The following is a 23,912-nucleotide window of genomic DNA, read 5'->3' on the forward strand; positions in this document are numbered from 1 at the left end:
ATGGAGAATCCAACCTTTTTTTTTTTTTTTTTAAACTTATAACAGTAGCCTACTCCCCTATCCTGGAGGGTTTTAGTTGATAATTACCTTGTGGGAATGATGCAAACAATTGATGAGGATCTTCAAAATGGATTCTCAGCCTTTCACCAGGATTCACAAAGCCTATTTGTAAAAGTCCGACATGGTTTATAAACACTACTAAAAGAATCAACTGGAGACAGAAGGCTAACCAAGGAGGGTGAATAGCAGGTTTTGAGGAAACACATATGACACAGTCTGAGCAGAGCTGGGTTGAGTGGTATTCACTGTGTACTCACCTGATCGGCCAAAGATTGTTTTTTTCTCAGTTAGGTGAGTGTATTACCAAAGTGACAATATTAAAAGCCTTTCGTTCTCTAACATTCAAATGCTATCTGAATACTGCAGTTGGACTCCAAGTTTGAAATCTGGGAATGATGCAAGCGTATCAATTTATGAAACATCAAATGCTGGAACATGTCCTACTAAGGATGCAGACATTATCAAGATTATGTTTCCATCCGGAAATGATGTTCCATTAAGTGAGATTGACATTTTAATCACATTTCATCCTTACATGAAAAGGATACTTTTGCAGAGTGGATTGGTAAACGTTTAGAAATGTAGGCTACCAAATGTCTGCATAATTACTCAGAAATCTGGTAAATAACGCACAACAAGGTTCAGACAATTTATTTACTGAAGTTAAAGTACTTATGTAAAGCTTACTTTTGGCAAGAAATGTGTTATTTTATTCTCAGAGTACATATGTATACTCTGAAATTAAAGTATGGCAAATAGAAAAAATATTTGATTCAGAGGCTGATTTCCAGACATGTTTTTTTAATTAATTCAGGAAAAGTGTTTTCACAGCTGTCTGGTATACATCCAACTGTACTGTGATACAATTTTTAAAAATATACGAACTTGCATATATACTCTTGTTGTCGCTAGCATTAATAAGGAAACAGAAGGCTAATGACACGCTTCACTTGCTGACCTCACACGTTTAAATATGCAGCATCTATCACAGATAGCCTCTTAGTATATATGTCTATGCTTTCTTTCTTTGAATCTGCTGTTGATGCCGATGCTCCTTTGTTTTTCTACTATTTCATTTACAAATTTGTCAGCTCCAGTCCAAGCCTTCGAATGTTGTGCTTGAAAATGCTGCATGTCTGTGTTTATTCAGATTGGCATATTTTTTAACCTAAAAAGCAAGACATACGAGATGTGTTGGATGTGCAGAATAGTCGTCAAAATACATCAATCTTAAAATTGTATGGTCACATACCACGGCTAAAACATGTTTTACCTGGGGAATTTTAGTTACCGAGTTAACAATGTATCGAGCCAGACAAATATGCAAAATTAAAGAAAAAAAGGACACATTTCTTGTACCTTATCAACCACTTGCACCAACATGTTCACTTAGCATACTAGCGAATTTTCTTGCATTTTCTCAACTGACAATGTATTATAGCATTTTGTATATCCTGCTAATAAAAATTGTTCATACAAGTTGAGTAAAATGATGTGGAATATATACACGATCCACTTACTCCTCTTTTAAAAGGAGCTTTCATGCAAAGAATGCACAAAATGTTATCTGGAAAATCTTCAATCTGCACAACTAGAAAAAGCATATGATTCTTCACCCACGAAGCTGGATAATACCATAAAAAAGCGATCTTTAAAATGAATTACCTTTCTGAGCGCATCTCTCCCCAGTGTCCAAAATTAACTAAGCGTCTATTTAGATGACAGTGTTTTCATTCATTCATCTTCTGACATATTGGTATCTGATGCCGCTCACATAATTAACCCATCTTTGTTTAATTTGCACTTCTTAAGTGGACTACTTTTGAACCTTTGACTCTCCCACATACAACTGACGTTTTCTCGCACTGTAATTGGGATTTCCCCACAAACATAGTCAATGCGCTACTTCTGTTCTCTTAGTGATACTTAAGCGTCCTTCCTTCTTCCAGTTCTGTACTCGTCTCTCGCATCTGATAAGGTGTATACAGTTCTTAAGTGAGGCACCATGGTTCCATTTCAGAAAAAGAGTGACTTAGACAATTTGTCACATGTTCATAACCGGTCCATACCCCTGCTGCCAGTAGCTGCTAATATCCTCAAATCATATTGCAAAACAATCTAGCTTCTTCCTGGGAATGCATTCCATCTTCCTTTAAGCTGGTTTCTGCCTCTGTCGAAGGGCTGTGATTGCGGTTGTTACGGCCATTGACGACCTGCATACAGTGGTTGATGCCAGCAGTGTCAATGTATGACATTTTAGACACTATCGACTACTGTATTCTGTCTAATCTTGAAGAAATGGTATGAACAGGGCTAGGCAAGTACACGCCTGGTTACTTCACTGAAAGTTTCTACAAAGGGGCCCAGATTTACAGAAAATATATATTTTTTTAAATCACTGCAATACAGGGCAGCAAGTAAAGTTGCTCTGCTTCCTGTGTGAGCGAAAGTGCAAAAGCACACCATTTCTACTAAGATGTGGTGATGTTCTGTTCTCTTGTTTTGCTGGCGCACTTTAGGCTGCCATGCTCCAACGCACTGTTGTGCCATAGTGCACGGTGGCTGTGTTGTGATAATGTGGTAAGGCATCCCTTCCAGAACAAAAACTATGCTTTAAAGTGTTCCCCTCTACATACATGTGCTGTAGAATGCAGCATAGGTTCAAAGAGGCAAAATGGAGAAGGAATTAAAGCATTTCTCCTCGTCATGCCTGCCTCACGGAGGTGGAGGATTTTGGCATTAATCCTTATCTGCAATTCTTTGAAGATAAGAATTTGCATCAAACCCCATCGATTGTTGCATGGGAATGGACATGCACCACCCAGGGTATTGCTCCTTGATGCAAAATAACACAAGGCAGTGCATTTCACAGCTTTGCAGAACTTTGGGTTACAATTCAACGCAAATCACGATTTGCAATGAATTGTAAATACCACTATACTTTGTGTCAGGTTTGCATTAAAACAGTAACACACACCTGACGCAAAGTGTTTGTAAATCTGGGCTTTAGTGAGTTTCCTTAAGTGCTTTCATCTCAAAACGTAGTGTTCCAGAGGGCTCCCCTATCCTCCTATCTTTCTAATATTTATGTCAGCCCACTTGTGCCCCTTATTTTCTCAAATTATTAAAAACCAAGCAGCACACTATCTTCACCACCACAATCTGCTTCCCCGAAATCTGACATTACATTTTCCAAATTGTACTATGTGTACTTATAATGGACCGTATATGAAAATACCTTGGTTTCAGAAATCTAAAACCGGTGGTCCTGTGGTTTTAGTGTTGCCATTAGCCAAGACCTTTCAATTTTAGTAAAATATGTATAATATAGTGATATCTCTGGGCTTCCAGCCACCTCTCTTCATTCATTGGTCTGCTGCTGTGTCATTCAAATTTTACTTCTGCCCACTAGAGCATATAGCATGGGCCAGCCTACTTATGCCAGTGGTTAACTTCACTTTGATGGCTGCATTTCACTCAATTACAAGGAGCTCTTCCGTACACAAGCTAGTTTCCTTCAGTGCCAAGATTTTGTTTTTACTTTATAATTACTTTAGTGTTCCCTTTGTGTTTAGAGCCAGATGTGATAGTTGAATGATTCTGATGCACACTGCATCTTTATCAGATCCCATCTCCTGCCAATGCTGTTGTAAATTCATTTTTGAGTGTTTTGCTTTTCTGACTGTTGCTATTTCACAACATACCAGATTGTGTGGGTTTGTAACTGTTCTACGTTAAGTTATCCTCTTTCACTTTTTATCTCCTTCTTTCTTTTTCCTTTTTAGTTTCATTTTTCCAGCCTTCTTTCATTCATTCTTTCTTTCTTTTGCTTTCTTCTCTTTCCTTTGTTTCTCTTCATTCCTGCTTTCTTTCCCTTCTTTCTTTCTTGCCTTCTCTTTCTTTTGCTTTCTTTCTTTATTTCTTTCTTTCTGTCCCAAAGGCAAGAGCCATCCAATGGCAGTTTGATTGACTTTTTGAGGTCCACTTTAGCAAAGACCTACTGATTTTACTAAAATTATGAGTATAACCTAGTTACTATTAGGTTTCCAGTCAGACTTCATCCATTTGTCAGTGGCCGGTGTAATTTGCATTTTTCTTCCACCAACGCCAGCAAGCATTACGGGGCAATGTATCAGCCCAGTTCAGCCATTGGCTGACTTCACTACAAGTTATGGCATGCGTCCCTTTCAGAAGGAACATATCCACACACAAGTTAGTTCTTTTCAGTGCCAGGGAGCACTAGTGTAATGTGTGTGTCTGTTAGACAAAAAATAACATATAATACTACAAAGATGTTATGTTAAGTTTAAGAGATTTGCTATAGCACAAACAAATCACCCCCAAGGAGATCTCTTGGTGCTTGAGCACAAGATTAAGAAATGGAGGAGTTAGAAGAGCCAGGTCTTGAGTATTTTTTTTAAAAACAGGCGAAGTCAGAATAGGACACAATATGAAAGGGAAGTCTGTTTCAGAGGTATAGAGCAAGACAGGAAAAGGATCGCCCACCATATTTTTTTCGTTTTTTTTGCCTGTCTAAAGTAATACTTGTTCAGCTTGACGAGGGTCTAACATCTTCCCAAACAATACCGTTTTGCAAAAAACATGATAAAACAAAACAACGATTGCCAGAAAAGTAGAGGCCAACGCCGGACCTGTTGGCTTTGCCAATGCTTGTTTTGCTATAGCCACTTTTTCACTCCTCACTCTGGAAAACATTTACATCTCACACTCTGGAAAACATTTAAAACACATCTAATTAAAATGCATTAAACTGCAGTCAGTAATACCTTTCTGTACATAAGCCTAACCTGATTAGATCTGCTTAGTTGCAAGAGACCTATTTGATAATAGCACATGCTGCAAATTTAATTTCCCATAACATAGCATCTTTATTCTGAGCTGTATCATTTTGATGAACACTTTGAGAGGAACTGGCATAAAGCTATAATAATTTATTTCTAAATAGCCTATTAAAGGGCATTCCTCAAGGCAGTGGCGTCTGGGAATGTGAATGTGATGTTCCACTGGGAAAAATCAAGTTCTAATGCTGATCAGTCGGATAAAATATCCTTTTAGCACCCACTTTTATTTTTCGAAGGATAGGCATGACTCATCTAGTTATGTTTTTGGATGTAATCCTCCAAAATGATTGCAAATTGTATCTGTGTAATAAAAAAATCACTTATTGGCCCCATTTCCTAACTTTATTTTAAATTTTATTTGAATTTCTAAATTTCACTAATTTACAATTTACTTTTAATACTCATTCTTGCCAATTGTATTTAAAAACATCCGTCCCTTCTTCAGGGTATGGCAGTGAATTCTGCAATTGAAAAATAACAGCACATTATAACATTTTCAAATGTGTTATTATTTCATTTCCAACGGTGATTATAGAAATCTTCATGTTTCAATTGTTTAAGTTGTTGACAGTTTGTGGCAATACGATCTTGAATTACAAACGGTCCCTAATTTTGTTGTTAATCTCTAGTTCCTATCAGATATCCTTTATTAAATCCGTAGGTAATGTTAACTGCACACCTCACCTACCGTTGCTGATGATGAATCATCACTCCAGTCACACAAGCATGTTGAATGCCTAGCTGCAATTTTGCCCTTGGGTGTTTCTGGTATTTTATCCCTATTTGGTGTTCATTTTGTTCTGCTTTAAAGGTCATGCTTGTAATAGGGTAGTTTTTTTTCTCGATGTTCACTATACTTTTCTTTGCTGACATGTCGTTATATGACACATTGTTGTGTACAGATTAAAGTGTTTGGTTTAGATTATGGTTATGATTACTTTCATGCCTTGATAAAAGTGATGTGTTCTCCACAGTTCTGACATACCTCTTGTTTCGAGTACTTGCATTTTGGCGCACTTGTAAAAACTTACACAGACATAATTTAAATACAGCTCCTTGTGTAACATGGTGCAAATGATTTTACTTGGACTGCTTTTCCTGTGTGAGAATATAATACTACAATGATGTTATGTTATGTTAAAGAGATTTGTTATAGCACAAACAAATCACGCCCGAAGAAGTCTCTCGGCGCTTGAGCACACGATTAAGAAACTGAGGAGTTGGAAGAGCCAGGTCTTGAGTAAATGTACAAAAAAAGTGAAGTCATAACAGGCACAATAAAGGGCAGTCTGTTCCAGAGGTGGGGAGCGAGATAAGAAAGGGATCGCTCACCATACTTCTTCGGACATATGCGCCGAGTGCACAGCAAGAGTTGCTCTTTGGATCTGAGGTTCCAAGTAGGAAGAAATGGCCTGAGTTTCTCTTGAAGGTAAAGAGGGCCCTTGTGTGACAGTTTTGAGACCTGGCATAGGGGCTTGAATAAAGAGTGTTTACTCACAGGGAGCCAGTGAAGAGATTTCAGTGTGCGCTCCGATGGAGAGCAAAGAGGAAGTTTGCAGACGAGGCGGGCAGCAGTGTTCTCGACTATCCGCAGCTTAAAGACTAGTGACTCATTTGCTGCAACCATTGTATATATGGGTATTTGCCTTTTTTGGATACCTTCAGGATATTATGTTTCCCTTTCGTGCGTTGCCTTTGCTTACACTATTGTTGATGCTTTTAGCATTTTGGCAGGCATATATAATGTGTTTCTTCAAAACGTCACTTAGTTCTTTGTCATTATGTATTATAGGCCAGTGTTTGCTATTTTATCTTTTGAATTGTGATACCAAAGTTGAATATGCAGTGCTACTGGTAGCCTGCTTTAATATTCTTTGAAGTAAAGCTTTCTCTTGTTTCTTGTCCATCATCATGGCTGCCTCGCTTATTGCCTTGTCAAGGTAGCCTTTTTCTTGGAACATGATTTCCCGTATTGATTTTTGCACTGTGTAATTGTTTCTGTCGGATATGATTCTCTTAACTTTCATTAACTGGGAAAATGGTAGGCAGAGTTTAAAAGACTATGGATAAAAACGGACCGATTCAGTTGTCTGAAACTAACTCCGTTCATATGCCTCCAGGTCCTCTTTCAGTTTTTCAATCCATATAATTTACATCCTTGATACTACTAGGCATTACTAGACACATAAATTATTGAAAAGGGAAAACAACCTATAGGAAGTGAGGAATGTAAGTGTTTTTTATCTCACACCTGGTGTGCAATCTAGGTTGGAGTTAAGTGCCAGCACTGTACTTGACTTAGTACAAGTGACACATTCAGGGTACACTGCTGATTATAACCTCATGGTTCAATAATAAATACTACACGGAAGTGCAGCCAAATTCAATAAACTAAGTTGGCTCATTTGTCTTTGTGTTTTGTTCCTAGCAAGTGGTTGTGAGGTCTGAAGGTGCTGATGGAGAAGCCAGGGTCAAATTCTCTGAGCCTCTCTGGAGCAAGTTCTGTATGTGAAAGATCATTAGTGATGAACTTGCTATTGAAAGTTTTAAGCTGATGGCTGGGAAACTCCTGTCTTTTCTTCAATTCAACCATCTTTAAATTCTCAAATCGGTATTGATTTTCTACATCTCCAGCTCAATGCTACATCCATAAAGAAAACCTGATAAATAGCAGATCATGTGTCTTTTGTAGGGCATTTGACATCAGAAGGTTTAAACTTATATTGCAGCCTTTTTAGCTGACTTGCTTGAAGATGGCATGAGAAATATCTTCACGAAGTGTTCCGAGAGGCTGGGTTCCAAAGGTGCAATTAGTCTTGCCAGATGTTTTGGCTACACTATCTTAAAAATTACAAACATATCTATGTGCCAAATAGAGGTGTCAACACTAAGAATCTTGGTTGCCCTATCAATAACACTGTGAAACACTACAATAATTGCCAACAGAGAAATCCTTGATGGAATGGATGAAAATGACTGAGGCGAGAGGTAGCCCAACTTGAAACAGTGCTGTGATCTTTTCACTTATCCGGCCTGACGTTCTTGTGGCTCCTCTTTGGTCTTGATTTCATAGGATTTCAGCATCATTGATAGAAGAGCAAAATTTGAATCTACAAATTCAAGCAGCCTTAGGCTGCTGATCAACCTTCCTGAAGGACCCGAGCAAGTGACATACATGGAGTGAACAGATGAGGCTGAGAGACAGGAATACAGTCATCCTTTTTAAAAGACAGAATTTAAGAGTCTGGAGCATTTCTTGAGGCCTCTTTATCTTCATACATTGATAATTATGCTGGGGTCTTTTTCGTCTCAATTTTTTTTTCCAAATTAGTAGCTTAAAGGTTATTAATCTTGATGTCCTCATGACAAGCAACTTGATACGGAAGACTGTAAATCCCAAACTAACAGCAAGGCCATGGCCAGTTGCAGAGCTTTTGACTACAGCTAGTGTTCAACATCAAGCGGTCACTGCCAAGGATCACAGGACTGACATTTTCTGTGTTTAATGTGTTGATACTTTTCTTTTTAGGGGAAATTAAAAGGGCATTTTCTGTATAAAGCCCCATGCTCTTTTCTTCCAAAGTATGATCTTGATGGCCAGAAGCCCACCAATGTTTCACTTCTGTCCAAAGGCGGTGGATGTAAAGAAAAAGATGAGGAAATAGGGAGAAAAGAGGGAACAGGAACTAGTAGAAGGGAGACGAGTGAGGGAAAAAGACTGAACCTCTGGTTCATAAATGTCAATGACTTAGATTCTCAGGTAACTAACTCGAGTCGTGTAGGAGTGAATATATTCCCCAACTGAGTTAAGGTGCTGTGTGACTGCTAAAGTGGAGTCAAATATTATCTTTATGCTCAGCAGATGGTGTGAGGAAACGAAAACCTTTAACAGATTTCACCTGCTTCTGATTGTGATGTTATTTTGATCCTTCTTTGGAGTTCTGGTAATCAGTGAAGCCATGAAACATCTGCAAAGGTGAAGTCCTTTCTGTATAGGCTGAGGCTGCAATACCCTATTTGGGGTTGGAGGTGCACATTTCAGAAATCAGTACCAATGACTTTGCAGTGTTTGCCCTACATTTACATGTGTCAAGTCTGTCTCAGTGGATTCCGCTAAAAGTTCCATCTCATTTATGGCACAGTTCAAAACATTTTCCGATGCCTCTCAAAAGAGGTGAAATGATTTGGATCAGTCCTGACTGCAGAAGTCTACACTAAGAGTTTTGACTCTGGCAACTGGAGCAATGTGCCAAAGGATTAAGATGAGCAGAATGAAGCCAATTTGATGAAAATCACTGCATGCAGTCATTCCTATATTCTCTGGTTAATAGTCAACTTCAAGAATATCTCAATTTTCACAATGTCACATGGCTGCCATCACCACATCTAGAGTTGGAGACTGCATCAAATCCCAAATCCCACAAATGTTTTTGCCTGAATATTTTGCAGAACTGTGAAAGGCAATCACCTACAAAGACCTCCACAAGGCAATGATGGGGACCCCGGGGCAAGATTCTTCTCGGCTCCTTCTTTTTTTAATGGATAATATTCTGGGTAGATACATTTGTCCTTTTCATTTGTTTTCTACACCTTACTTTTCTAGAAAGGTAGTGCATTTCTGAAGCATTTAGTTGAAGACTAAGGGCCAGATCTATCAAACATTTTTGCCATCGCAAAAATGCATTTTGGTATGTAACAAGTTCACTTTGCGATTCGATAACTTGTTACCAAATCGCAAATTGGACTTGCGACTACATACTGATTCGGTATTAGAAAGAGGCGTGTCAAGGGCGTCCATTCCCAATACCGAATCGCAGAGGTATGTATGATTGTTTTGTGACCGTGAATGCGGTTGCAAAACAATCACAGTTACAACCTACTTCAAGTAGGTGATAGCCCATTAGCAAAGGGAAAGGGGTCCCCGAGGGACCCCTTCCCCTTTGTGAATGCATGCGAAAACGGTTTTTTAAGAGCAGTCAACTGCTCTTAAAAAATTAAAAAGAAACTTTTCAGTTTTCATTTTTAAACGCATCCGGTTTTCCTTTAAGGAAAATGGACTGCATTTAAAAAAAAAAAAAAAAAATTGCTTTATTTAACAGTAATCACAGACATGGTGGTCTGCTGTGATTGTAGCCATTCGCAATGGCTCGCAAATTGCAACCTGCCTCTTGAATATTGATGAGGTAGGTCCATTTGCGAGCCTTTGCGAATCGCAGTATGAAACACCTGGAGTTTCATACATTCCAATAGCGATTACTTAATTGTGATTCGCTAAAAATCGCAATTAGGTAATCACTATTGTAAAGATTGATACATCTGGCCCCAAAAGCTTATGAATTCTAGCAGGCTAAATATATTATTAGAAGAACCCCTGGATATTATATTTTTTCCTTTCAGCATCTAACATCCACTTGTTCTTTGTCATTCTCAGGAAGATAATATGTGCTGTGTCCTTCCTCTCAGATGGGCACTTAGCAATGGAGACTGAGAAATCAACATATTGTTTGGTGGTTCCAGGTGATTTGGAGGGCTGCTGATCTGGCTTTGCAAACCTTTCTTTGCATGTTTGCCCTTCTTTGATACAAAAGCTTAAGTTGCTTATACAATCGTCTCTTCCAGTAGGAAGCTTGAGACTGCTTCTAAATAAACCTTCTGCCTGAGGATCTGTACTGGGGGTTTGTTATCTCTTTTCTCGCATTTAAGCTGACTGCTGTATGGTGTTAGTTAGGCCATTTTGTATTTTGACATCAGTAGGATGGCGCCAAAGAGAGAGGACCATGCGAAAGGTATAGTCATAACGTTTTGTTGGACAATGAGCTCAAGATCAATGAACTGAAGCTACAACATATGTCTCACAGGAAGAGAGAGAGAATGTTCAGTGCCAGACAGGCCTGCTATATATTTTGCTGCAGAAATGCGCGTGTCCTTCGGCAGCAGTTCTGATAATCAGTCCAAACTCACAAAGCAGTCTTTTGGATAGCAATGGAGTCACAGCAAACTAGATGGGCTTTTGAACCTGCGACCATTTAGGTGGTTACTCAGTTTCTGCAGATTGTCTCAAGCGAGACATCCAGGAACACAGCTGACTCAGCGTCCAGGCAGTTGCCCGAAACTACACTGATATCAAATTGGAGTGACAAGAATTTAGAAAAATCCATCTAGGCTCTATAAGACACCTTGTTGTGATCAAGTAGTGCAAAGCAAAGCCTGAGGTTGGGACATGATTTCCCCCAGACCTTTTGATGGGTTTGGACACCAATGCTGTTGGATGGTTGTATGTAAAAACAGATGCTTAAATTGAAGATTACTATAACGGTCCAGTTAAATATATTGATTTGTGACAGTTTTAATATGACGTTCAATTTTACTTTAACAAAATATTGATACTGTAAATGATTTGCCATTTTTGTTTGAAATTAGAGCCTCCAAAGATTTGAGCCATACTTAAGCCCCATCTGAGGAAAGCAAGGACGTTGCAGTAGTAGCAAGAGTTGTCGAAATGCATTCTTGAGACAAACAGGATCATTAGGGTTGAATGGAAGTAAACAATACATTTCTGCGACTAAAGCAGCTTCGTGAGATCCAAATGCTGTTGTCAGAAATGGTGAAATGCAGGGAGGAATCAAAGATTCCTGTCTCGCTCACTTTGGGAACTAGTGCACGAGAAGCAAATGACCATGGTGCCTTGGCATGCAGGAGACAAGGTCTGAGACCAAAGGCTGTGAAGAGTAGGGAAAAGACCAAGGAATATGGCAAGTCGATACAGAGTCTGCCCCACCTGGTTCAGTTAAGAGATTGGGGAACCTGGAAGGGGGAGGAGATAACGAAAGTAGCCACCAAAGGAGGTGAGGAAGTCACAAGGGGTGGAATCTAAGCAAAGTGTTTTACTTATTCACAAATAGGGGATAATTAGGAAGGAGATAGCTGGCCAAGGAAGACAACTAAGTAAAGCAGGTCTGGCTTAAGCAGTGGTAAGGAAGCAACCAGTAAGGAGGGCTTGAAATTTGGAGTTACTCTTTCTTGCAGATTATTGGCCTTTAACAGACCTTTAATTGTGCAATTGGGAACAGTTTCATGAGCTAATCCAATGTGTGTTATCAGTGACATAGGGGCTCACTACACGTGCAAAGGGAATGCCAGTCCAGGCAGAACATCGGAATTCCAAGCAGGTTGGAAATATCACACACAAATTTGCACCTCCAAATACTGTAAAACATTTGGTATTAACTTGTTATCCCCCCACTCTGAGGGGCAGAACTTAGAATGGGAAGGTAGCATTGCGTCCGGTTATTATTGCACATGACTGAACCACTATTTATCAGATTTAGTATTTCCACATTATTCCTGTGCATCTTTGTATTAACAATGGATTTTGAAAATACACTACTCCAGCTATAGGGATTAACATTTCAGTTAAAATTCCAAAAGTCTCAAAATCTGGGAACATAAGCTATAACATTTCTTTGCATTGTTGCACCTATTCTCAACCAACAAAAAAGATTTTGAGGGGGCAGAGTGGGCTTGGGGAGGAGGGAGCAGAGTAATGCTCCAAATCATATATATCATGCCATTAGCTAGTTTAATGAAAAATATTCGTTTTTCAGAACTTGAAGGCACTTCCTTGGTTAGCTCTTGCCCAACATGGATGACCTTAAAGGTGAATTAGCGATTAATGTGATATAGTTACTAATATGCTGTTAGTAATGGATGGCTCATTCTATGGATATGGGTGGGTGCTTAATCTATTCCTGTTTTGCTTCCAATACAGCAACCACCCCAGTATGGGTAGGGGTGGGAGAGCATACATGCTGAGTTACAGGTGTGGCATCTCAGGGTGGGCACCTGCTCCAAATCAAAATTGGGACCTTGGTTTATCCTTTAATCTTGCATTTGATTTTCGTTTTTGGGAGGCTGTGCATGCAGTTATCTGCTTCGGTGCTTTATTCTTCCTGTACTCACTTAATGCAGGATCTGTAGGGAATATAAAAAAAGACCGGAAGAAAACATTAATTTCCAGAAATCTGTTTAATTGACATTATTCTAGACTAGGAGCAAATGCAATAGCCATATTAGGAACAAAGTGTGTTGAATTCTGACTCCTACGCTTCAATAACTCTGTTAGATTATGTTGTTGATGCACACCATTATATACAGTAACAGTGTAAGCTCGTCATCATTAGTTTAGTTATCAGTAAAATCTTAAAATGTACACATGCATAAATCAATTGCAATCACTCAGTCCAATTTTACTTCAGTTTCATGTTCGTAGGGTAAAATGAAAACTCATAAAATAAGAAACCAAAGCTAAAGGATTTGATGGAATGACAGTATCAAAGAGAAAAGCTGTTACACTCACCTGAGAAGGTGTAATCAGACAGTTGTAGAATTACACGTTATTTATCAGAGTGGCTGTTGTTCTGGTAGTCTGTAGCCAGGTACCTCCATACTGAAGCTGCACAGTGAGGCATGGGAAAATAGGCTGCACTGCAAGAAATTACTTACTTAACTGCACCTCCAGTCATCCAGCGTTAGTATCTTTCATATATATTTATGTGCTTCAACCATTTCCAGCCATGAGGAAAGGAATCCCGTAGCTTTGAACAGGAGCACGCATTGTTAAAATTGTCACAGGCCTCAACAACAGTATTTGCTTGGTAGTACATCAGTATGATTCGAAACAACCCAAACTTGCCAATAAGGTGGAAGTGCTAAGCTTCCACTCCTCTTAGAGGCCACCATAGTTTGTCTTTCCTAGCACAAGTTTGAATACAGTACTTAACAGAACTGAATCTCTGACTGGAGAGGAGTAAGGATCACGCGAACAGATGAAAGATACCAATGCTGGAGAACTGGAGTTACATGTAAATTAATAATTTCTTCTCCAGCACTGGATCTTTCATATACTCACATGCTTGAATCAAAAAAGCAAGCAGTAGATAACATTCAGAAAAAGTTGGGTGCAGGCTCACCTTTACAGAAACAGGTTGAGAGTACTGTCCGTACCACTGATTAGTCAGCTGCTGTGTTCACATCCAGGTAATAGTGCTTTGTCATCATGTGCCTGCTGTTCCAGGTAGCTGCACCACTGATGTCTTGTAGAGGCACACCAGCATACATCACATTCTTGGTGGAATGCGCCCTCACTCTGCCCTGGAGTGGACGCCTTGCTTTGTTGTGCAGAAGGTAATGCAAGCTGACAGTCAACATGCTATTCCCTGTTTAAGAGGGGTTGGCCTCGTTCTGGACAGCCGAAGGACACAAGAAGATGGTCAGATGAATGAATGCATGTCCTTAATCGTGTACACTAAAATCTACTCTACCTGCACACATCCAGCGAGTGCAAACATTTTTCCACTGCTTTGTAAAAACACAGAATGACACACTCTTTCAGATGAAAGTCAGTAGGGACGTTAGCCAAAAATTTGGAGATAGTTCTTAGCATTAGTTTGACCATTGTGAAGTGGAGAAAAGTCTCATTTACAGAAAACATGTGTAACTGCCATACTTGTCTTGCTGATGCTGGAGCTAGGAAAGTGTTTTCTTCTGAAGAAATTAACCTTAGATGCGCTTTATGGATTGGTTCACATGGAGACAGTATAAGTTGGTTTAAGAGAGTGTCCCACTCCCAAGGCACCGAGGACACAATGTAAAAGGGAAAACATGAAAAAGTTCCTTCATAAACTGTTCTGAGGTGAGTGGCCAAGCAGCCGATGGAGTAAGTTGGGAAACCTCGGAGCTCCGAGGAGCCGGACCTCATCCGACCCATCCTGCAGTTGTAAGACGCTCCATGGGGACCCTATCCACCCTATAGTTCCCGTGGGGACCCCAGGAGGTGGCGAACTGGCACGGGGAGTTCTGACGCAAGGCCAGGTGGAGCGGCCCGCTGACGGCCCAGAGCGCCACCAGGGCATCAAATATGGCGTCCGCCTTCCCTCATCGGATTGGAGGGGAGGCGGAGGGCCGATAACGCGTCCCTGCAGAGCCCGTGGTGGAGAGCCGGGGCTTCGCGGGGGACCGTGTCGGCGGTACCAGCGGTAAACCTACCTGGAACGGCAGCGAGGAGAAGGCCCCGGCCTTGGAAGCGGCGAAGTGGGCTCTCGCGGGCCGGAATGTGGACGGGAGACAGGTACGGAGTAGCGTCCTCCCCCTCCTTGCTGAACACTGCTGTAACCCCCGAAGAAAATCACACATACGCTGGGTGCACCGGGGGGGGGTGTGTGTGTGGGGGTGGCAGGAGAAGAGAGCTGAGTGCTCCCCCATAGTCTGGAAGAGAGTGGGGAGGCCCTGGAGGTGCTTGAGTTGGAGTGGAGGTACCGAGATGTGGGGGAGGTGATTCTCTCCCCCCCCCCCCCACTACCTGTCTGCAAAGAGGTTTGAACACTGCAGCAGGGGGAGAGGAGTGGAACAAAGGTGGACAGCGGTGCCTAGCTAGCTGTTGGGCCTTGATAGCCGCTGGAGGAATGGCACGCCAGATCAGGAGTCCTGTTGGTCAACAAGTGACTGGGGTACCGCCCTAAAGCCCCCGAGTGGAACAAGAAAAGTGGGGAGCCTCCAGCTAAAGATGGCCTGGGCCCTGATCTCTGGGGATACAGGCCTGTAGGTAAGGAAAGAGGGATACGTAGGACACACAGGGAAAGGAAAGGACATTCCCCAAATGAGTGGAAGTAGTAACAGCGCTGCCGCGGGGCCACTGATATGAATAGGCAGGGACGCCTAGAGGAAGCAGGAGGATGCTTCACTTTAACGCAACACGACCTGCTGAGCCCCACCACCATGGTGAAACCTAGTAAAGAGCGAGACGTAACGGCGGGAGACCAGATGAGGGGATCCCAGAGATCCGAAATGGAAACGGAGGATGGCCACCCAGATTTGGGGAAAATGCACCCCACTATCACGCTTCAAGATGTGCTGCAGGCAATCGCGGCCTCACGAGAAGCCTTGGAGCTGAAGACAGATGCTATGAGCACGGACCTGGAGCTTTACGTAATGACCATAGGGGCCTGGCGGAAAGAGTGACCGCAACAGAAAGGGAACTTTTGGAGACGACCGCGGTAGTGCTGAGGCCAGTAATAGGCCGAACGACGTGGAACGTCGACTAAAAGCACTGGAGGATAGGATGGAAGACACAAAAATAGAGCCTGCCGCAATAACATCCAAGTGGTGGGCCTCCCGGAGAGGGTGGAAAAGAATGACCTGGTGGGCTTTCTGGAGACATGGATTGTTCAGGATGTAGTCCCAGAGGGTCTATCCCCATTCTTTGATTTTGAAAGGGCACATCAGGTACCGGTCAGATCGCCTCCTCTAGGTGAGCCGCCATGTACGATAGTGGCAAAACTACTACACTTTAGAAATTCGGGATCCTATCCTTCAGCAAACCCGTCAGAAAGACAACCTAATGACTGAAAACCATCAAGTGCTAATTTTCCTGGACTTTTCCAAAGAAGTGCAGCGCCAATGGGCAAAGAAAAAGAAGTTACGAGAACTGGGAGTGGCAATTTCTATGCAGTTTCCAGCCCAACCTTGAGTGGTCACTCTGACGAGAGTGCAGTTCTTCCTCACTCCACAGGAGGCTTGATCCTGGGCGGAATGTCAGCCCGGACCGGGCCGTAGTGTGAAACCACAAACTGAGAGGAGAAAGCGACGTGCGCGATCCCAGAGGAGGGGGGAGATCGGCGGAGACGCGATCCCCCACGGCAGCAGAGGTGCAATGGGAAAGGCTGAAAGCGGTTGAAGTGGTGGCTTCCATCAGCAGGAAGGTATCTGGAGAGCGAATACCATTTCCGCCAAAAACTATAGCAAGCTCACACTCGGACAGTGATTTGAATATATCGCTTCCCTCCAGTGAGGGAATACCAGTGGTGACCAACGCACTGCTGATGATCTGATATGATAAGTTATCTATGAGAGCATTTATGAAGTGCCTATTAGTGGAGCGAGCACTCAATAAGCATAATCCTAGAGGATGGGCGGAGACTCCTCTAATATTTAATATATGTCCCTGTGTTGGAAGGATACAGGTTAGTGCATGCAAAATGTTGAGTGAAATCGGGCAGGGCTGGGCTGGGCTCCTTGAGGGTCGGCTACTTAATACTGAAGTAGAACTGATGATTAATCTGGCGTTTGGGTGGGTGGAATGTTTCTTCCTGTCCGGGTGTGGCAGTTGGGTTATTAGTTTCTCATACTTAGTTGGGAAATGTTGGGTTTCACCTCTGGGGTGGGAATAGTCAGCAATCTATACTGGCATGATATGGGGAGCGCTGTGCAGTCTCCTATTGAGGGGACAAATGTCTACTTCCTGATCCAAATAACATATACCTCATGGAGCACAAACAAAGATTTAAGATAATATCCTGGAATATTAGGGGCATACATACATTAGCTAAGCTATATAAGGTTTTCACATACTTGCAGAGGTGGGGAGTGGATATTGCATTTCTGCAAGAGATGCACATGACTGCCAAATAGGGCATGGCCTTGCAGCAACGGTGGTGGGGGCAACTATATTACACAACATTCTCTGCTTATGCACGGAAGTACTGATATGGATTAGGGTGAGCCTGCCTTTCTCGCTGGTGTGCACCAAGGTGGTCCCAGAGAGCAGATACGTGGCAGAGATGGGTAGACTAGATGGGCGGGACATCTCACTGATCAACATTAGTAGTCCCAGACACTTTTCTTTGACCTATTGATGAAACGATTATCTCATGTATTAATGAGTAAGGTAATCTTGAGGGTTGACTAACTGTGTAATGGACCCTGAGATGGATCGCTCTCACCCCCCTTGCTAGACTCAACTGCGTGCAGGGCGGCGAAGGCACTGACGGAATGGTGAGAACACTGGGGGCTCCGGGCCAGCTGGCGCATTCTCCACTCTCTAGCGAGGGAATATTCCTTTTTTTCCAAGGATACATGAGTTACACGTTCAATTTGATTTTTTTCTGTGCTCCTTGGAAATTCATATTATGGTTGGGGAAACGGAATACCTCGCCGGCATATTATCAGATCATAACCCAGTGCTGCTTAGATTGACCTGGGGGAGACCACTCGCACTGGTTCTGAGCTGAGGCCGGAGGTACCGGACGACCCTCCCCTTTCAGGAAATGGTACGGCAACAAATCGTGAACTATTTTGTAGACAATGAGGGTTCGGTCTCGGACTATCGCGTAGAATGGGAAGCGTCAAGGTGGTGACTACAGGGCAGTGTATTTCGGAGACTGTTGGGATTCGCTCCTCTACTAAAAGACATTAGAGATGCAGAGTCTAAACTATGCTCTTTAGAGTCTGATAGGCCGGGCCACCCAGAGTTGGGGAGCCGCAGTTGCAGGAGGCCTGGGAGCAGGTGGCGGAGGTCACAGAGCGACTCTGCTCCTTCGACTATAAGGCATATACTGCAAGGGTGTATACTGAAGGAGATCACGCTGGGAGACAGCTGGCTTGGCTTGCAAATCCGGCTCGGAGGGGTTCCTTGATAGTGAAATTAAATTTGAGCCCCGGGGCACCTCTAGGGACTCAGGAGGAAATAAGTGCCGACTTTGCCGCTTTTTACGAACTAGGTTCTTGCAAGATATCGACAAGAAGAGGCAGAAGCACTGGGGGGAAGGAATTACTGTGCATGAGGTACTGGGTTAATTAAAAGAATGTCACGTGGCAAAGTATCAGGGTCAGGTGGGTTGCTGATTGAGTTTTATAGCACTTATTCAGCAGAGCTGGCCCCAAGACCAGTGAAGATGTTTAATGAGGCATGTACACTTGGATATCTGCCACCGACTAGCAGAGAGGCAGTGATCATTCCGTTGCTTAAACCCGGAAAGTGTCTTTGGACGTGGGAGCTTATCGACCGCTTTCTATGCTGAATGTTGATTACAAGATCCTGAGTGGCATTTTGGCCTCCCTAATCCACCCTGATCAAACAGTTTTTATCCCCAAATGTAGCACTGCCATTAACATTGGAAGCCTTATGGCTATATTTGCTGATTCTTCATATGACCGGACGTCTAGAGATATTGAAAAGGCGTTTGATAGCCACGAAGGGGACTATCTTTATGAGGTCATGACTCACATGGGACTTGGGCAGGGATTTGTGACTGGATGAGACTTTTTTATACTATGCCCACAGCCAGAGTGTGGACTGGGCAGACTATCTCAGAGAGCTTTGGGGTGGAGCGAGGCATGAAGCAGGGATGTCCACTATCCCCCTTGCTCTTCACTATCGCCATGAAGCCCCTGGCGGTGTGGCCAGGTCGGGAACCTTCTTTGAGGGCTATACAGCAGGGGAAGATGTGCAGCGCGTTGCGTTATACGCTGACAATTGTTTACTATTCTTATGAGTTACAGGGAGAGATTAACAGGGGCGCAATCCTTGCTGGAGCACTTTGCAGAAGTCTCCGGGCTTAGAGTAAGTTGGAACAAAACAAAATTATTCTCAATTGAAGAAACCAGGATCCCAGTTGATTTGCCCAGGGACTTGAAGGTGGAGCCCCATACCTGGGGGTAAAAACGTATCAAACTGCTGGGGATATGTTTGAGAGTAATTACGGGTTTGGCCTTCGAAACTTGAAGACAACCATAGACTTTTGGCAGACGGCAGAGTAGGCAACAATGGGATGGGCCCATGGATGGGTTTTTACCAACACAACGATTGTTACTTTGGCTGGTTGTGAAAATTGAGTTGATTTCCGGTTGCTCACACTCAGATTTGCAGTTTTGCATTTACCATGAGCTGCATAATCTACATGGATACGCCCACTAGCCAGCAACTATGGCCTAGACAGTCCACTCCCTTGTCAGTTTCAGCATACCCATCCTGAACAATCACAGACCTACCACCACCTAAACCGCTTGCCACAGCTTGAAACCCATCTCAGAGGAGGAGTGGGCTTACCCTCTATCTGAGCACTGGCCAAACCAAACCATGGCATGCTGAAAGCCATCAGAAACCTAACCAGCTGTATCACTGCATGTGCTGGTACCTTGGATCCCCTAAAGCGGAGTTCTAAGGCAAGAGCCCAACCACAGGCCAGCTGATACACAGAGGAACGCATGCTAATAAAATGCCACTGCAAGCAACTTTGCTATAAAGGAACATAGGTCCCTCAAGATAAACAATAAGCAGTATATGACAATAAAGCCCCAATGGAATCTATTTATAATTCACAAAAATGAACACACATACAGGGAATGAACATACAACGTACAAAAAGAACATGACTCAGGAATTAAAAAGGCGACATAAATAAACTTAAAAATTGAGGTCACATTCTAACAGTACTCATGCTCATTGCTACTGAATACAAATCAACAAAAGCTGAGTTAAAGTACTCTCGTTGACGACATTTTGATCCTTCAGTCCAATACTAGGATCATCATCAGGACAAAGACAATGTGCCTGAGTTAAAAAGGGGGCCGATCCATAACCCAGAGCATGAATAATGCAAAACATTGAATGGTCCCTATTACAATGCTGGGATCACCATCCAAGAAAAAGAAGAAGGGGGTTATAGTTGCATACCCCCAGTGCCTCAATAATTATGGTAAGGAAGGTCAAGGCTCCAAAACGGGACCATCCGAGGTGAAACGTTATGAGGTCATATTGATCCGGGAATGTCCCAAATCCTGTAATGCGTCATGCACGGGCCGTAGCCTGGAAACTATATGGCAGGAGTGAAATATTGCTGTTGCTGTTTCTGGGCCAACGTGCTCTGCTGTGTCAGTTTATCTTCACTGTCCAGCCTCCCCACAGTCATTTGTTTCTCTGAGTGACTCCCGGGCATTCTACCTGCATGTTCAAACTTTTATTACACCTAGGAACTTGGGATGGACTACTTGGAAAACATCATCAAGTTGGCCCCCTAGTTGCCCCCCTGACAAGCTGTCAGCCTAGCACCTTACTCCTTGGAAGCTCGCAAACTCATCTATGGAGTGGTCAAAGGTTCATAGCTAAGCCCCACCCTCTTCAATGCATACATGATCCATCTGGCAATTGTCATCCAGGCACACAACATCAACATATTGTTCTGCGCAGACGACATGCAACTCATTCTCACCCTTTCGGAAAAGACCCCAACACAAGAAATAAGTTCACTGCCCGCATGACCAAAGTCACTAACTGGATGAAAGCCAAATGTCTCAAGCTCAATAGTGGCAAGACAGAAGTAGTGATCTTCTGCAAGATTAGGTCAACACGGTACTCTAACTTGTAGCCTGCCTTGCTCGAATCCACACTTAAAACCCACACCAGGAACCTTGGAATAATTATCAGCAGCAAACTGGCCATGACCACATAAGTCAATGCCATCCTTGCATCCTGTTTCCATACCCTGAAGATGCTGAAGAATATCTTCAAATGGCTCCTATGCAACTCTAGACTTTCATTCATGCCCTAGCCACCAGCAGGTTGGATTACGGAAACACCCTTTAAGTGATTTACTAGAAGACTACAAACCATGCAGTACTCGTCAGCCAGACTCATCCTCAACTTCCCACACAGAAATCACATCACATCATTCCTCAGGGAACTACACTGGCTCCCGATACACAAATATGATCAATTCAAACTTCTAACACATTCAGGGCACTTTATAAGTCAGTCTCCACCTACCTGAACAGTTGCATCTCCTTCCACTAACCACCCAGACACCTCTGCTCCACAAGACTCTTACTCATACACATCCTACACATATACAGAGCAGGAGAACAAGCATTTTCTTACATCACTCCTAAAGCATTGAATGACCTTCCACTCCGCATCAGAGCCTTCGCCTCTCTTCATGGATTCTGCAAGAAGCTGAAGACCTGGCTTTTCAATTATCCAATCTACCCTAGGCAGGGATAGGCGCGCGCACACACACACACACGCTCAGAGCCAGGATATTCTCATGGGTGATAGTGCGCTTTACAAATACACATAACATGAGTCTTGTTGCGGGTGACCTTCATGACAGACTGATATTGAATCTGTGGTCCCATAATTCTTCAAACTTGGGATTGCTGCTGTAACAATAGTTAGCGTTTTCATCAGTGTCAGTTGGTCCAAACATACAAAGTCAAGCATGAGAATGAGCTTTGGGGTTTTGCATGGCTATTGCTTAAAAGCACAGAGGAAACATCTTTTATGTCCCTTCTATCAAAGCATGAAAGCGAGCTATGTAATCTTGAGGGGAACCTAGCTTAAAAGGGGATTTGTTTCCTTCCTTGGGTCAGATGTAATCAGATCATTCTGCAGTGCCTTTGTGAAAATCTTGCACTCCCACGTCCTTAGGAGTTGAGAGAACTGGACTAGTAGCAGACATTCATTCCTACGAGTTGTCTCCAGCAGACAGGAGTCAAAGTCAGAGAGGAGGTGGCGGGGCATAGGTACTCTAGGTGGTGGAGGCACAGATGGAGCTGAGAGTGATTTAATAGCAGGTTTTGTGACTGGCTGTTGAGGAAGCCACATTTCAAAAAGTGTCCACCGTATGTACTTAAATTACTTCTGTTTTTTTTGTCGTAACACACATTGATGAAGGGTGATTGTTAGTGACAAGGAATTGTGGCTGACAGTCATGTTTTGGTCACCTTTAAAGCGGTCTACTCAAGTTCGAGCATGCAAAGCACATCTAGCTGCGCAGGGCTGTAAGCAGTTTCTGTGGTAATGTCCTGGTCAGTGAAATCATCTTCGGACTCTGTTTCCACAATCTGGGTGGGAAAGCTTGCTGTCACTTTCATTGGTAAAAAGGAGACTGGAGCAGAACATTTTATTGTCAATAAGGCCATCATGGAAAAAGACAATGAAGGAAGGTTTGGCGTAGGCTGGTTCATCATAAACTATTTTCCAGTCTGTGTAAAGTTTCCCTTCACTTCTGACAGGGAGTCTACAGCTGATGCTACCTACCTCATCATCCACAGAAACGTTGAGGCATCCATGGAGTTGTTGCTACCAGTGTAATCTTGCTAAACAGACTCTCAATGTTAAGGAGTACTTGGTCGTTCTCAAAAAGGATCTCTTCGGGGGATTCCACAAGGTTTGTCCCAAAGGTTTCAATACAAATGTTGACAAGGAGGTCAACGATGGCAGTTTTCTTTGTCGCTGTCGAGAATGACTGTGCAGTCAACAGTGACAGAAAGTCAGACAGACCTTCAACTGGCTGGATTTTCGCACAATGTTTTGCCCAGGCTAATGTTTGCACTTTCTTGAGTATTTTTCTGTGGAACTTCCAGCCTTTCTATTTGAGGACGTGGCTCCAAGTGCTTTAGGTAGTAAGTCCGGCTCTGGAAACGCCAGATTTGTTTTTGTGCACCTCCTTTGTGGAAGTGCTTGGTAGACTACTTTTACCAGACTTGTCCCCACAGGGGGCAGGCATTCATTTTGGATGGGGGATGTCCTTTACAGTCTTTGAAAGAAAAGTTTTAAAGATGTTGCTGCATGAAGTCTTGTGCGCTGGATGAAGGCAACAAATACACTGCTCATGTGAATCATCGGTATAGATCTTCTCCTGACCATAGAGAGTGCAGAATCTGAAAAGAGATTACTTCTCTCTCTCCGAGTTATGGTGACATTTGGTGACAGGGAAAAGGTCTCTCTGGCCCAGAAAGTGGAGTTTTTTCTACAGACTTACCCAAAAACAACTTGCAGTGGTCTGAACGTTGAAGCTAAAGCTGGCCAGGGTTTACAGGGTAACATTTTCTGTTACAGAAAGGTTACAGCAGAGGTTTTTGTGGACTTTCTTGCACTTGATGTGAGGTAGATTGGATCCTGAAGCTTTTGCACAAATTACCTTGCCTGACGTTAAGTGGGCGCTGTGCCGCTGCCCGTTGCAACTGCTCCACTCCGGATATATTGCTGGGGGACCCATATATGCACCACCTCCATCCGCTGACATCACTTTTGCTCTGATCTTTATTCACGCCGTCGGACGCAAAGCTACAAAAATCAGTGCATTGTACAGATCATTTGATATGACATCCTATTACTGGACAGTGGGGGCCCATTCCAAAGCATGGTGAAGAGGGATG

At 42.9% G+C, this 23,912-nt stretch overlaps 1 protein-coding gene across 3 annotated transcripts in view; it reads right to left on the reverse strand.

Moving 5' to 3' along the window:
* Positions 1 to 841: 841 nt before the first annotated feature.
* Positions 842 to 23,912, reverse strand: part of C2_1H7orf57 (chromosome 2_1 C7orf57 homolog) — a 238,286-nt gene continuing 215,215 nt past the window's right edge. For all 3 annotated transcript variants that reach the window (XM_069216108.1, XM_069216123.1, XM_069216116.1), the window contains exons 8-9: positions 12,788 to 12,893; positions 842 to 1,228 (exon numbers count right to left, since the gene is read on the reverse strand). In XM_069216108.1, coding sequence (XP_069072209.1) covers positions 1,207 to 1,228; positions 12,788 to 12,893 — 128 coding nt within the window. In that variant the 3' untranslated portion in view covers positions 842 to 1,206. The remainder of the gene's footprint in view (positions 1,229 to 12,787; positions 12,894 to 23,912) is intronic.

The sequence above is a fragment of the Pleurodeles waltl genome, chromosome 2_1, assembly GCF_031143425.1.
Source record: "Pleurodeles waltl isolate 20211129_DDA chromosome 2_1, aPleWal1.hap1.20221129, whole genome shotgun sequence".
NCBI lineage: Eukaryota > Metazoa > Chordata > Amphibia > Caudata > Salamandridae > Pleurodeles > Pleurodeles waltl.